Source organism: Biomphalaria glabrata, chromosome 9, assembly GCF_947242115.1.
Source record: "Biomphalaria glabrata chromosome 9, xgBioGlab47.1, whole genome shotgun sequence".
Classification (NCBI taxonomy): Eukaryota; Metazoa; Mollusca; class Gastropoda; family Planorbidae; genus Biomphalaria; species Biomphalaria glabrata.
The window spans coordinates 42,300,034-42,315,632 of record NC_074719.1 but is presented as its reverse complement, the minus strand read 5'-3'; the positions used below and the strand labels follow the sequence as shown (position 1 = coordinate 42,315,632).

At 36.4% G+C, this 15,599-nt stretch overlaps 2 protein-coding genes across 2 annotated transcripts; one reads left to right on the top strand and one right to left on the bottom strand.

Moving 5' to 3' along the window:
* Window positions 1–1,697: 1,697 nt before the first annotated feature.
* On the bottom strand, window positions 1,698–14,450 carry LOC106061515 (uncharacterized). The gene is made up of 3 exons (XM_013219678.2): window positions 14,383–14,450; window positions 12,560–12,747; window positions 1,698–4,138 (listed from the first exon to the last, which is right to left on the bottom strand). The coding sequence occupies exons 2-3, from the start codon at window positions 12,719–12,721 to the stop codon at window positions 2,072–2,074; spliced, it is 2,229 nt and encodes a 742-aa protein (XP_013075132.2). The 5' UTR covers window positions 12,722–12,747; window positions 14,383–14,450; the 3' UTR covers window positions 1,698–2,071.
* On the top strand, window positions 6,018–9,348 carry LOC129928062 (uncharacterized). The gene is made up of 2 exons (XM_056040219.1): window positions 6,018–6,180; window positions 6,865–9,348. The coding sequence occupies exons 1-2, from the start codon at window positions 6,083–6,085 to the stop codon at window positions 9,128–9,130; spliced, it is 2,364 nt and encodes a 787-aa protein (XP_055896194.1). The 5' UTR covers window positions 6,018–6,082; the 3' UTR covers window positions 9,131–9,348.
* Window positions 14,451–15,599: the final 1,149 nt, after the last annotated feature.

The following is a 15,599-nucleotide window of genomic DNA, read 5'->3' as shown; positions in this document are numbered from 1 at the left end:
CTAAACTTTTCAAGCCGCATCGCATGGTGAAAAAATATTTTTCATTTCTCTTCTAGTTTTCGAGATCCGAGTGTGATAGACAGACAGACAGACCTTTAGCACAAACCTAATAGCGGCTTTTCCACTTTAGGGGGGCCGCTAAAAAAGGATGTGTCATGGACCCAAACTTTATTGGAATACTCTTTTCTCTGCTTGTCCACCACGCGTTTGACAAATCAACCACAAACATATATCTCCACTCCAGATTTGATGGAAAATTTCTAAATATTGACTGAGGGTCAACACTATAATCAGAATCACTCTCATAAGAAATATGCTCTTCGCGGACGATGCAACGGTAGTGGCACACTCACAATAGGAGCACAACATTTTCCACATTTACACAAGCAACCATCTCGTATATTACCTGTACATTAAATAGCAATGGTGAGACCTAAAAACAAAAAATAATTTGAATCACCTTAACTCTTTCAGTGCGGAGTTACTCTCAGTGAGTAAATTTTCTGGCGCAGTTGGTGGAGACCAATTTTCTTTTTTTTTTAATCAAATATGTTAAATTATGTAATAAAATAAAAAAAAGCTACGTTAGGTTTAGTAACTCTAACCACCCTGCAGATATTTTTTTTTTGTTCAGCAATATTTAATTGTTTCGATCTAAATAATCTGCACTAAAAGAGTTAAAGGAAGAAGAGAATGTATGATGTTGAGATATATCAATTTATACGCCATGTAATATATTTAACGGGAGCGCGGTGACTAAGTAGTTAAGCGATTGGCTTCCAAACCTGGAGTCATTGGTTCGAATCTTGATGAAAACTAGGATTTTTAAGTTCGAGATTTTTAGGGCGCCCTTTAATCCACCCAACTCTAATGAGTACCTGCCTTCAGTCGGGGTAAGTTAAGGCGGTCGGTCGTTGTGCTGGCTACATCACAGCCTACTGGTTCATCGTGTGCCAAACAAACAGATAACCTTTACATCATTGGCCCTATAAGCCGAATGGTCTAAAAGGGAACATTACTTTTTCAATTTTACTATATTTAACATGTTCAATGTCCCTCACCAGTTTGATAAAGTTTCTTTTTTGTTCATGTCTCAATGACTAAATTCAAATTTTACAATATAAAAACTATTGTTACAATTAAAAAAAACTATTTTCTTTCTTACAACTTGCGATTCAACACAAGAACAAATAAGAGCAAGTATCCTAAAATATGTCTAGATTTTTTGGGGTAGCTGTTAGGTCGTGCGATATTGCATTGGTCTAACGTTCGGTGGTCTCTCGATGGTTCCTGGTTCATAAAATTTCTCGCTGTCATCCCACGTCGTCCTACAGGACGTTTGAACTAGGATGTAGATCATCTCCTAATATCAAGGAACATCCGAAACATGACAAAACAAACTAAGCATTATTTTAAAAATATTTGTTCTGAATTCCTAAATGTAGATTAAAGTTAAGCTGAAGATTAGAAGCATTGTATTTTTATAAAATGTTTCATATGTTTTGGTTGTCCATTCAGAGTTGAAGAAAATTTACTTCCTAGTCTAAACTTATTGCAAGACGACGAGGAATGACAGTGGGCAGGGCATGAACCCGGGACTATCCACAAGCCCGAACGGCAGTTAATCGCGCAGACCAAGCAGCCACCTTCTATTAACTATTGGAATTAGACAAATAAAAGCAAAGAAATCATAAATATTTGTATTTTCCCAAACTTTTAATCTTCTGTAGGCATACTTGTATATCATTTTTAATAAAACAGCTCTTGACGTTACATTACAACAAACACCTGAGATATGAGCTTTATTTATTTTTTTTCACCATAAGGACTAATGTACAAGCAAACAAAGAAAATATTAGAAGCTCTCAGGCAGTCTTGTTTTTTTTTTTATATCTCAGATACGTCTTTAAACTTAATTCAGAAGCTATTTATATTTTGTACATCTTGGTCCACAATACCAGGAAGAGACCTTCTTTAATAGCTCATTTCAGCACATGTTGTCAGTAATCTTTTTATTTAAATGCAATGCCTCTTGTATGTAACGAGAATCTCTGTTGAGACCATGAATTTCTTAAGATACATTTACATCTTCAAGATCAGTATCAGTGTTTTCAGAATCTGTTTGGCTGGCATTTAATAGTTCTTCGAATTTTCGTACATCTGTGCTAAAAATATCTGACCATGACCATTTATCATTGTTATCTTCAAAATCTCTCTTATTCAATTGCTCAACTAGCTTGTCTGTATCTCTGCCAAAAAAATCTAACAATGAAATAGCTACAGATACCCAATTTGCAATGTCATCATCAGTGTCTCTCTTATTCAATTGCTCAACTAGCTTGTCTGTATCTCTGCCAAAAAAATCTAACAATGAAATAGCTACAGGTAACCAAGTTGCAATGTCACCAGCAGTGTCTCTCTTATTCAATTGCTCAACAAGCTTGTCTGTATCTCTGCCAAAAAAATCTAACACTGAAATAGCTACAGGTAACCAAGTTGCAATGTCACCAGCAGTGTCTCTCTTATTCAATTGCTCAACTAGCTTGTCTGTATCTCTGCCAAAAAAATCTAACAATGAAATAGCTACAGGTAACCAAGTTGCAATGTCACCAGCAGTGTCTCTCTTATTCAATTGCTCAACTAGCTTGTCTGTATCTCTGCCAAAAAAATCTAACACTGAAATAGCTATAGGTAACCAAGTTGCAATGTCACCAGCAGTGTCTCTCTTATTCAATTGCTCAACTAGCTTGTCTGTATCTCTGCCAAAAAAATCTAACACTGAAATAGCTATAGGTAACCAAGTTGCAATGTCACCAGCAGTGTCTCTCTTATTCAATTGCTCAACTAGCTTGTCTGTATCTCTGCCAAATAAATCTAACACTGAAATAGCTATAGGTAACCAAGTTTCAATGCCATCATCAGTGTCTCTCTTATTCAATTGCTCAACTAGCTTGTCTGTATCTCTGCCAAATAAATCTAACACTGAAATAGCTATAGGTAACCAAGTTGCAATGTCACCAGCAGTGTCTCTCTTATTCAATTGCTCAACTAGCTTGTCTGTATCTCTGCCAAATAAATCTAACACTGAAATAGCTATAGGTAACCAAGTTGCAATGTCACCAGCAGTGTCTCTCTTATTCAATTGCTCAACTAGCTTGTCTGTATCTCTGCCAAAAAAATCTAACACTGAAATAGCTATAGGTAACCAAGTTGCAATGTCACCAGCAGTGTCTCTCTTATTCAATTGCTCAACTAGCTTGTCTGTATCTCTGCCAAAAAAATCTAACACTGAAATAGCTATAGGTAACCAAGTTGCAATGTCACCAGCAGTGTCTCTCTTATTCAATTGCTCAACTAGCTTGTCTGTATCTCTGCCAAATAAATCTAACACTGAAATAGCTATAGGTAACCAAGTTTCAATGCCATCATCAGTGTCTCTCTTATTCAATTGCTCAACTAGCTTGTCTGTATCTCTGCCAAATAAATCTAACACTGAAATAGCTATAGGTAACCAAGTTGCAATGTCACCAGCAGTGTCTCTCTTATTCAATTGCTCAACTAGCTTGTCTGTATCTCTGCCAAATAAATCTAACACTGAAATAGCTATAGGTAACCAAGTTGCAATGTCACCAGCAGTGTCTCTCTTATTCAATTGCTCAACTAGCTTGTCTGTATCTCTGCCAAATAAATCTAACACTGAAATAGCTATAGGTAACCAAGTTTCAATGCCATCATCAGTGTCTCTCTTATTCAATTGCTCAACTAGCTTGTCTGTATCTCTGCCAAATAAATCTAACACTGAAATAGCTATAGGTAACCAAGTTGCAATGTCACCAGCAGTGTCTCTCTTATTCAATTGCTCAACTAGCTTGTCAGTATCTCTGCCAAAAATACTAAACACTAAAGGTGCCCATTTTGCAATCTCATCTCCAGCGTCTCTGTTATTGATATTTTGTTGTCTTTCTTTGTCTTCAGTATCTCTGCCAGGCCAGTCCAAACGTTTTCGATTGGTATTTAGTGGCTCTTCTAAGTTGTTGAAATCTCTAGCAAAAAGACTTGAGAACGGTGAAGTTGCAGTTGCCCATTTAGCTGCCTCATTTGCAGCGGCCACTTTGTTCAAGAATATTTTTTTTCCTAACTGAAAGTGAAAAAAAAAATCTGGTTACAAATATAAATAAATAAATATAATCCTAGTAAAGCAAAGGTGGTTGGGCGTTCTGCTAGTCACATGACACCCTCATTAACCGTAGGCCACAGAAACAGATAAGCGTTTTATTATCTGTACTATAGACCGGATGGTCGGCAATGGAAACTAACACACACTAAAACACACACATGGATAGATACATAGAGATAGATTAGAGATAAATAGATAGATAGATAGATAGATAGATAGATAGATAGATAGATAGATAGATAGATAGATAGATAGATAGATAGATAGATAGATAGATGGATAGATAGATAGATAGATAGATAGATAGATAGATAGATAGATAGATAGATAGATAGATAGATATCGATATAATAAACAAATTAATTAAATATACATATATATTTTTATTTTCTCAGTTATGGATCTATCAAGGCCGTTGTGCTGGCCACAATACACCCTCATTAACCGTTGACCACAGATAATCAATATGACCTTTACAATATCTACCCTGTAGACCACTAGGTCTTAAAAGGGAAACTTTATTAATTTTTTTTTTACTTAAAACATTAAAAAAGTCATAACGAAGAAAGAGGTTCCCCTTTCAGACCTTGTGATCTATAGATCTAGTGCAGATGATGTAAAGGTCATCTGTTTCTGTGGCCTACGGTTAACGAGGGTGTCATGTGGTAAGTATAATTAATGTTAGGTACCCATTAGGGCTGCTGGAATCAGGCGCCAAAAGATCCCGAAATAAAAAAATCTTATTCTTCACTAGGATTTGAACCGGGTAATTTCGGTTCTAAAGCCAAGCGCTTTACCTCTCTACCAATGTGCTTCACCTCTATTGCGGATAAAGTAACCATTTTGGGGAAAAAATAACCGCTGCAGTTTCAAACATATAATTTGTTTAGTTGTCCTTGCTTAAGTAAGCTTAGATTTAATTTTCGTATTTTAACGTCCACGGGAAGTGAGAGAATTATTGATTATTATGAGTAAATGAAAAGGGCTAATAGTTTCATATATATATATATATATATAAACAGTCTGTTTCGCTCTCTGGAACCCCATTTTATTTTTTAAACCTCTTCGACATAGCCTTTTCACTTCATTTAGAAATACGCTCTTAATAATGTACCCCCAACACATACATGCACTCATATTTTGGGCCCTTTACTTTACTCTTTTCTCCCCCCCCCCTTCCCCTCCAACAACAAAAAAGTTAGTCCATTGCACCACACCCTATGACATTTCTGTTGCATTAAGTTTATTTTTAGATTGTATTTCGTTAGCTCACGTTCATATTTGCACGTTTTTCACAAGTAGTAAGAATTTTATTTAAAACGATAACAGTTTTTCCATAACCTCTACAAATAGTTTGGACTTAACGAGAAAGGGGGCAAGAGGTAGTATTCAAAAGACGGATATATATCAATTTAGTGTGAACGGCGACTAAAGGAAAATAATTTTAATTAATTGGCATTGTACATTTAAGCAGACTGGGCTCTATAGCTTTGGTCGGCAGCCAGTCTAGGAGACGGAAATTCCGATATAAAACCTGCGTCTATCTGTGGTCCGCAGCCGTCTCAGACTTCTGTGAACTGCATTTGGCTCAAAGAGTGGTATTGGTCTACGCAAGCCAACTATCACTTTGAATTAAAAATACTCTGTGCAGGTTGGAGGCAATACTGTAATTAGCCCACAAATGACTAGTCCCAAACGAGTCGATAAAAGGATACATCTCAAAGTTGACTGCTGGAATGTCTTCACACTGCAGGACAGCAACAACAAAAAATATTATCAAAGTAAATTCACGTTCTAGATTTAAAGCTTTGTATTTTGTCACGGATGAATGTGTGTATGTAGGGGAAAGGGGGGTAAAACGTACCACTGTTTAATTCGTACCACCGAAAATTTTCATATTTAGAAATGGTCTTTAAAAATAAAAAACCTGGCATATTGACCTACAACTATAGCGTCATCATTCATGTTAATGTTATGGAGTTGAACCAAAAGACACCAAAACGGTAAGGTTTTATTCATTTTTACCTTTTTTGATGTAATTTTTGCACATGTTAGAAATCGTATAATTATCTAATGAGGCAACCTATCATGTTCCAAAAGCTATTGCATTGTTAACCAACCTTTCCTCTTGAAAATAATGCCTCAGTACATCAGTTATTTTTAGACATGTTAATATAATAAACCGTTATGTGGGCTGACCCCTTGAGGTAAATCGTACCGGCGCCAGGAGGGTAAAAAGTACCGGAAGTACTAATTATCCGACATTCGGTACTATTTAGCCCCACAGTTGATCTCGACATAATATCTAGATGTAGATCGAATAACTTTCTTATTTTATGTTTTAAAGCTAGAATCTAGATCTAGATCTAGTAATTGCTAAAGATCTTTATAATATAATCTAGTTCTAAATCATATTCTATCATCCTCTATACTCTACTCTATGTCTATGTAACAATAACTTTCTTTATAACTATAGAATATAGAGTCTAGACTAAAAAAGATAATTAAGGTACTAAATCTAGTAGATTTAGATTTAATAAAATTAAGGCTATATCTAAATTTTAGACTAAACATAATCTAGCCCTTAACTATAAGTAGATCTACATTTAAAAAAAATAAATAACATACCATATAGACTATAGCAATCTATTTAATAATCATTTACATTCATTATTTTTTTTACCCAGGGGCAGAGCTTCAACCTGGTCCCCGGAGGATCTTCAGAAAGCCTTAGAGGCATTGAAGAATAAATATGGTCTCAATGAAGTGTCTAGACTTTACGGTATACCTAAACCAACTCTAAAAAGACACTTAGATGGAAAAAACAAGTTTGCGAATGGGAATGTAGTACAAAGAGGTAGAATGACTGTTCTCCCAGCAGAGCTTGAGAATGAACTTGTCAGTCACATCAATCAACTGGAAGGAATGCTGTTCGGCCTGACCAGAAACGATATAAGATGTCTTGCATACCAAATAGCAGAAAAAAATGGCTTGTCTCACAGATTTAATAAAACAGAAGGAATGGCAGGAAAAGACTGGTTTAGAGATTTTAAGAAACGTCACAATCTGAGCTTGCGACAACCTGAAGCAACATCTCTTGCGCGTAGTACCGGTTTTAACAAGATAGCAGTTAACAGATTTTTTGACAAACTTGAAAGCATCATTACAGAAAATAAATTAGATGCTCTTAGGATCTTCAATACCGATGAAACAGCGCTCTCAACTGTCCAGAAAAAACATCAAAAAGTGGTGAGCTTGACAGGAAGGCATCAGGTGGGGAAGTTGACCAGTGCAGAAAGAGGTCTTACCACCACAGCAATATTTTGCGCTAATGCAGCAGGAAATGCTATTCCACCTATGCTTGTCTACAAGCGAAAACGGATGAAGGGCGAACTTTTAGATGGTGCTCCTCCAGGAACAATCGCTGTATGCAATGAAAGTGGCTGGATGACTGCAGATAGCTTTTCAGAATGGATGGATCATTTTATAAACAGTGTAAAACCATCAAAAGAAAAGCCTGTTCTTCTTATCTTGGATGGACATACCTCTCACAGCAAAAATTTGCAAGCCATCACTGCTGCAAGTAACTCTTGTGTTATTATGCTCAGCTTGCCCCCTCATACTACACATAAGCTTCAACCTTTGGATGTCTCGTTTTTTAAGCCCCTGCAAAGCTGTTATGTACAAGAGTCAGATAAGTGGCTTTTTAATCATCCAGGTAGAGGAATTACTGTATTTCAGGTGGCTACCATCTTAGGTAGAGCATACCCAAGAGCAGCTTCGGTCGCAAATTTTGCTAATGGTTTTTTGAAATGTGGCATATGGCCTTGCAATCGACATATATTCACTGAAAGTGATTTTGAAACCTCCATTTGCTCAGTTATAAATATTCCTGTAGAACCCATCCCTTCAACCTCAAATTCCCAACATGATCAGTTGTTAGTGCAGTCATCATCAGACTCCTCAACAATAGTTGCAACATCCCCACTCACTTCATCAAATGAACCACGATTTGGTGCAACTGCTCAAAGCTCCATAAATTCAAATTATTCTCACCTAGAACTTTCTATATCTGCGTACAATGCAATTCCAACAGAGCCTGACGGCAGATGCTTTTTTAGAAGCATTTGCATTTCATTACATGAACATCTCCAGCTAACTGACAGAGATTCAAGTGGAGTTGTATGTAGCCTGCAAGTTAAAATACAAGAAAAGGCATTGGCAGACTCTCTTAGAGCACAAGTTGTTGACTATATTTGTAAAAACATTGAGCATTATACTGACCTTGATGCAGCAACATTGTGTGCTGACATGCCACATGCAAAATTTGACAATATTTTTGAAAGGCTAGATAGTATTTCTAGACCAAATACTATGGTTGGCGAGCTAGAGATAATAGCAACTACGAAGCTGCTCAGAAAGCCAATTGTCATTATGAATGCAACTAGTAATGTTGTTTTAAAATATGGCATGAATGATTTTCCTTCCTCCCCTGCAGTAGTTATTCGATTTACAAATATTGGAGATGATGTAGGCCATTATGATTGCTTAATTCCTTCTCGGCAATCAAAGTCTAAATACATCCCTGTAACTGCAATCTCTCCTATCCCAGTAAAAGAAAAACCCCATGTTAAACAGAAAAAAAAATCTTTTCAATCTGAAATTTTAACTTCCAGTCCCTATAAAAAAATTCTTGTGGATGCTGCAATTGCAAAAAAAAGTAAAAAACAACAAACTCAAATTATTCCTGCAACACAAAAGAAAAAAAAAAGTAAAATTTCTATTCAGTTTGGTCAGAATGAGAGTGAGAAAAGTCAAAATTGGTATTGTTTTATATGCGAAGAAAACCTTAAAGAAGATATGATACAATGTTTAATATGTGCTTCTTGGGTGCATATTGCATGTGCAGGTTGTGAAAATGCTGATACTTATACTTGTGAGTTATGTTTGTGAATCTTTCTGCATTGTTATGTATATATATAGTTGGTACTTATTACCCTCCATGCTGGTACTATTTAGACTCTTGGGAGGGTAAATAGTACTCTTTTTTTTTTTTTTTGTTTTGTATTTTTCTATTTTAATATAAATAACTCAGTCTTTAAACCTTGTACATTTGTAGTATGTGTTGTTGTAAAGCTATGACATAAAAAATAAACATTCTTTTTGCCAAACTTTTTTTTTATGAATTTTCTCCCTTAGGGGGTACGTTTTACCCCCCTTTCCCCTATGTGTAATCTATTTTTACATTCTGCGCGAATGACCGGAAGTGTGTTTTTTTGTCAGAGGTTGATCAGACAGAGACCAGCTTGTGTGTGATATGCAGTAAAGCTGATTAAAGTTTATGTGTTTGATCTAGTGGTTTAATTGTTTCATTTCGTTAACTAGAACTGAACCAGGGACACCTAGACGTATCGAGACCTAAGGTAGATTCTATCGAGTTATAATTAGATAGAGTTATATAATAGGAAAGCTGTGACATATTTGGAGGCTCGTTCATCTAGTTATTTGACTTAGTCTTGGAAGACATTAGGCAGAACTGCGGTTCGCCATTGTGAAAAGGTCAAGGACCAAGAAGGCTGTGAAGTCGTGAAGTGTGTGCGCTCACGTGCAACGGCGGGAAAAAAACTAAGTCAATCAGCAGAGACGAAACTAGGTCGAACACAGTGATAAAGTAATTTGTATTCTTTATATTTGATGCTATACGCATAAACAAGGATGGCAGACAAATTATCACAGATATTAGCCGCTGGAAAAGAGATGGGATTGTCGGGGACAGCTCTACAGGAGTGGGTGAAAGAAAGAGAAGTCAAGCTGGAAAAGAAAGAAAAAGAAGAAAGAGAGCGTGACGAACGTGTTAAAGAGAGAGAAAAAAGAGCTAAAGAAAGAGAGGCGGGGGAAAGAGCTAAAGAAAGAGAGGCGGTGGAGAGAGCTAAAGAGGCAGAAGGAACATCTTTTAATGAGAACGTGGATCAAATGGATGCATATTTGGCGAGATTTGAAGTGCATGCTCAAGCTACAGATATACCTAAAACTCAGTGGGGAAGTCATCTATACACATTGTTACAGGGAAAGGCACTGCAAGCTTGTATCAACTTTTCAAAGAAAGATTTAGAGGAATATGACAAGGTGAAGGATGTATTGATGAAAAGATACAACTTGACAGATGATTGGTAAAGAGAGAAGTTCCATAAAGCTAAACCAAAGAGAAACCAGCCATTCCATGAATTAGTTGAGGACATTGCAAGATACTTAATGCGTTGGGTAGAACTGTCTAATACTGAAAAGACATTCGAAGGTCTCATTGATTTGTTCATCAGAGACAAGATCCTTACATCATGCAACCCTCAGTTAGTGGCTTTTCTACATGAAAGGAAAACAAAAGATGTTCCAACAACTGTAAAGTTGTGTCAGCAATATATTACTGCACATCCAGAGCAGACAATTCAGTGAGAGGAAGACTTGATAACTAGCAAGTTAATGATAACAGAAGTCGATTTAAACAAGAATGGAGACAGGACCGTCTGCAGAAAAGAAGTGTTGGTGAAAAAAGATAATGTTTTAAGTGTTTAAAAACGGGACATTTAGCAGCCCAATGTAGAAACAAAAGCCCATTAAGACGAAATGAGACTATGGGTTCAAGCAGAAGTCAGGAGTTTAAACCAGCAACAGGGGAAGACCCACTGGACATCCATACATTGCGTCAGTTTGCATAGACTATCAACATGGTGAACAACTCCCTCATGAAGCTGATCAGATCCAGATGGCTGGAGCTGTAACCTGTGATGCTGGGAAATTAAAAATGTATTCTGGATTTGTTGGGAAGAAATCTATTTGGGTCTTGAGAGATACAGCAGCGACCACAATCGGAGTGAAGAGACTACATGCGCACCCTCACCAGTTGACCGGTAAGAAAGTCCAATGTATGACATTTAAAGTGAAAAATGGGCTACTGATGAGACAAGATAAGAAAGAGAAACTACAGCAGAAAAAGAAGGCATTTGCAGAGGAACCGATCCTGCGTCTACCTGACTGTCAGAAGGAATTCATACTAGCTACTGATGCATCTGCTGTTGCTAGCGGGGGATGCTTAGCACATTAATCACAGGGCATTCTACATCCCGTTATGTACGTCAGTAGAAAGTTGTCTTCAGCAGAACAACGATACAGCACCGTAGAAAGAGAGTGCTTGGCAGTTTTTTGGGCAGTAACCAAGTTGGCCAGATACCAGAACATTCGTACTCCGCAAAGATCACGCACCCTTACGCTGTTTAAACACACGTAAGTCGGTGAATTCCAGGGTAACTCGCTGGGCCCTGGTGCTTCAGGACTTTCAGTTCGAAGTGCAGCATATTCCAGGTAAAGGAAACGTCGTAGCGGACATTCTGTCACGCTTATCATAGAGATAAGCCTTCTTGGCTTCTTACAAGCATGTGTTGCTTGGTCAAAGACTTTGTGTCTTCAACAGTTTAGACGTTTAGACTTTGTTGCTTGGTGGTAGACTTTCTGTCAACAACTAGGACTTTGTGTCTTCACCTTTTAAGACTGTGTGTCTTCATCGTTTAAGACTTTGTGTCTTCATCTTCTAAGACTGTGTGTCTTAGGTATAGACTGTGTGCCTATTACATTGCAGTCTGTGTGACTACATTAAAGTCTGTGTGACTACATTAAAGTCTGTGTGACTATGTTCAAGTTGTTTGGATACATAAACGCCTGTGTGTCATACCCAGAGCCTTTGTGGCCTATCGAACGAACATTTTTGTTGTATTGTGTTTTAATGTTTTATGCTTGTTTTATAATAGTGTTTTATGTATTATAATTTTAGGAGGGGCGAGATGTCACGCATGAATGTGTGTATGTATGTATAATCTATTTTTACTTTCTGCGCGAATGACCGGAAGTGTGTTTTGTTGTCAGAGGTTGATCAGACAGAGACCAGCGTGTGTGATATGCAGTAAAGCTGATTAAAGTGTATGTGTTTGATCTAGTGGTTTAATTGTTTCATTTCGTTAACTAGAACTGAACTAGGGACACCTAGACGTATTGAGACCTAAGGTAGATTATATCGATTTATAAGTAGATAGAGTTATATAATAGGAAAGCTGTGACATATTTATTTAAAAGAAAATTTTAGTTCATAATTTGAAGTAGTATCTCCGGAATCGCGATATTGTTGGAGAATTCAGAAATTGTCTAATCTAGAAGACTATTCAGAATTACCATATTGGAAAAGAATTGTCTGATTAACACAATCTCATCGTAACATCAAGACAATGTTTTCATCATGCACTCAAACATACATCGTTACAGATAGATGGATAAGAAAGATAAGAGTAGACATCTTTATTGATCAAAATAAATGAAAATGTATACAGATAAACTTACATCACTTAAAGATTGTTTGAAATCATTAACTTCAGAATCAGTGTCCGTCACATCAGGAACAGAGTTTATTTCTTCAGAAGCATTTTCCGCCTCAGAAGACACAGTCTGACCAGCCACGTAGAATGCACCAACTAAGAGGAGGTAACCCGCTTTAATTAGCATGATGTTTACAATATCTGTAAGAGAGCCTGGAATAAAAAAAAAATTGTCCAATTTTAAAATTTCATCAGATACACTTTTTAGCCTTCTTATATTTGCGAAATTCCACTATTTACATTTTTACCGAAACTGAACGGTATTTAAAACCATTCATGTCAAATTACGAGCTAGCATGGTACATATACATTCTGGGAAGGCTTTCAATATATCTAGTCGTACTTAATAATAATAATAATAATAATAATAATCTTTATTATCCGTAAGGAAATTTGTCTTACAATTTGTGCATTACACCAAACAAAAAACCTTATAACTATAAGAAACCAAAGTGTACATTCACACCAGACTCACTCATAATTTACATGTGACAAGTTTATACCAGATTGTTCTTATTTAATGATTTGATTGCCAGGGGAACAAAAGAGTGTTTGTGTCTATTTGTCTTTGCTATCGGTGTCTTGTATCTCTTTTGTGATGGTAAAATCACAAAATCCTGACACAAAGGGTGATTCTTTATTTCAAGGATCTTGTTAGCTTTTTTATAGATGTTTGTCTCAAACAACTGCCCAAATGGGGTTTGTTTTTTGCCAATGATTTTGCCAGCAGCATTGAGGATTCTATTAAGTTTATTCCTATTTTTAATGCTCAGATTGCCATACCAGGCAGTGATATTGAAACTGAAAACATTGCAGATGTGAGCGTGATAAAACATAGCCAAAGCCTTTTCGCTAACATTAAACGAGGACAGTTTTCTTAGTAGTCGTAATCTTTGCTGCCCTTTTTTGCTGATATAATCAGTATTTGCAGTAAAATTTAGTTTATTGTCTAGGATAGTACCAAGGTATTTAAAGGTTTGCACAATTTCAATAGTCTCTCCAGCTACAGAAACAATAATGAGAACTGATCTTGGTTGGGAAGCTAAAGGTGACAAAGAAATATACGATAGCGGGGCCCATGTTAGGCGCGAGTCTGGGGCGGTTACGCCACTTGACCCCCAGGGCGTATGATGGGTGCACGTAAAAGGTAAGCTTGGACCGCAGTCTACGTCGGTTGATTTTTGTACCAATTTTCGACATAATTTCAAGATATCCGAATACAATGTTGTTTTATAAGATTTGAACATGTGTCTATTCTTATTTCTTATTCTCTGCCTCCATCACATGCATGCCTAATGTTGAAGTAATTTTTTTTTTTTAAAGTAAATTTCCCATTTTAGACTTTGTGGTCTATAGGACAAATGATGTAAAGGTCATCTTTTTCTGTGGCCTATGGTTAACAAAGGTGCCATGTGGCCAGCACAACGATTAACCGACTTTAATATTCCCCAACTATCGTCAGGACCCATTAGAGCTTGGTCGACTCAGAGGCGCTAGAAGATCTCGAAATTTTAAATTCCATTCTTCACCAGAACTCGTGTTTAGATGCATTAAAATAGTTAACAAGCGATGTGTTATTTTGTCCGAGTATAGTATCGCTTTCCGAAGTAAAATTTTGATCTAGATGAAGATCTAGCAGTATCAAGTATACTCTTTTACAGTTTAATAACTCTGTACATACCAACAGGCGCGTTTGTATTTTCGAAACAAGAAAAAGATTAAAAAAAAAACTTACCACCCGCTTTAAGATTTCATTTGACAGTGCAATAGTAACGAAATCGGTCTTACCTTTACGTTTGCTCTGCCCTGGATCAGCAAGATACACTGTAGGTCTCGTCTGCTACGCTATATAACAGAAACGTGGGAACAGTTGGTGACAAAAACCATTTCACTTTGTTCACTTTAAGAGTAATGAGTTTTGTCACTTAAAACAAACTGTATACTAATTTAATCATTACTCTGATATGATTTTAGTACACATCCGCTGCCATACAGTAATTGACACTTTTTTTATAGATATAGAAAAAAAATTCTAGTTTGTAATAGGTTTACATAGAAAGGCATATTTCATAACACTGAAACACTAACATCCAAACTACAATTAGACAATTGGTCATTGTGAACTGCATTTTACTAACCATTTTTAACTAAGTTCTTAAAATTATATTTTTTAGATTAATGCTAGCAGATTAATTGGTCACGCAAAGAACACGAATTTTGTCGGTCAGTTCCTAGGCAAAACCATTTTTTTTCCAAAGACGAATAAAATATAAAATTTTACTTTTACTATAGTAACTTCTTCTTATATTAGGAAATAGAGAAGTTATTTCAAAAAAGAAAATGATTTCGTCCTACGCGTCATGCATCTAGTCAGGCATGTTAACCAATAACTTTATTTCTGCCAAGTAATTAGTTTTTCCTGGCTAGCTCAGGCACTCCATTCCATGCTTAAATAGCACTAAGGAAGAAGGAGCATTGGTACAAATTTCTTCTAGCATATGGAACGAAGAAAGTGTTTTTATTTTTGTATATTTGTATTAAACCATAAAGAAACCTTTTTTTTTCACATTTTAAACCTTGATCTTATTACAGAAACCTTTTTATACAACTGGAAAGAAAATGAATTTTGTGCGATAACCCTATATATTATTAATATGTGGAATGCGTGGTCGAAAGCCTAAAGTACGCTTGAACTTCGCTTGTCTTGGCTATCAACGAAGAGGGGGCTCGGGGTTTGAAACCCGACGCAAGCAGAGTTGTGTTTACTGAGCGCCTAAAGGTAGCACGGAACACCTTCTTTTAAATACCAGCCTCCCCCCCCCCAACTGGTCCACAAAAGAGATTGGACCAAAGCGCTCTGAGCATACTATAAGCATGAAAGTCGTGCTATTTAAAAGCTAAAATATTTATTTATATTTTGTTGTTCAATGGAATATAGATGACGCAAACTTTATTTGCACAATTGAGGCTTAGCATTCCTTCCAAAAAGAAAACAGCACTATGTA

Excerpts from the sequence above, each read along its gene's own strand:
- LOC129928062 (XM_056040219.1), top strand. The coding sequence starts at position 6,083 with ATGGTCTTTAAAAATAAAAAACCTGGCATATTGACCTACAACTATAGC. Across the intron at positions 6,181-6,864 it reads AACCAAAAGACACCAAAACG|GGGCAGAGCTTCAACCTGGT; the intron begins GTAAGGTTTTAT and ends TTTTTTACCCAG.
- LOC106061515 (XM_013219678.2), bottom strand. The coding sequence starts at position 12,721 with ATGCTAATTAAAGCGGGTTACCTCCTCTTAGTTGGTGCATTCTACGTG. Across the intron at positions 4,139-12,559 it reads TCAAACAATCTTTAAGTGAT|TTAGGAAAAAAAATATTCTT; the intron begins GTAAGTTTATCT and ends TTTCACTTTCAG.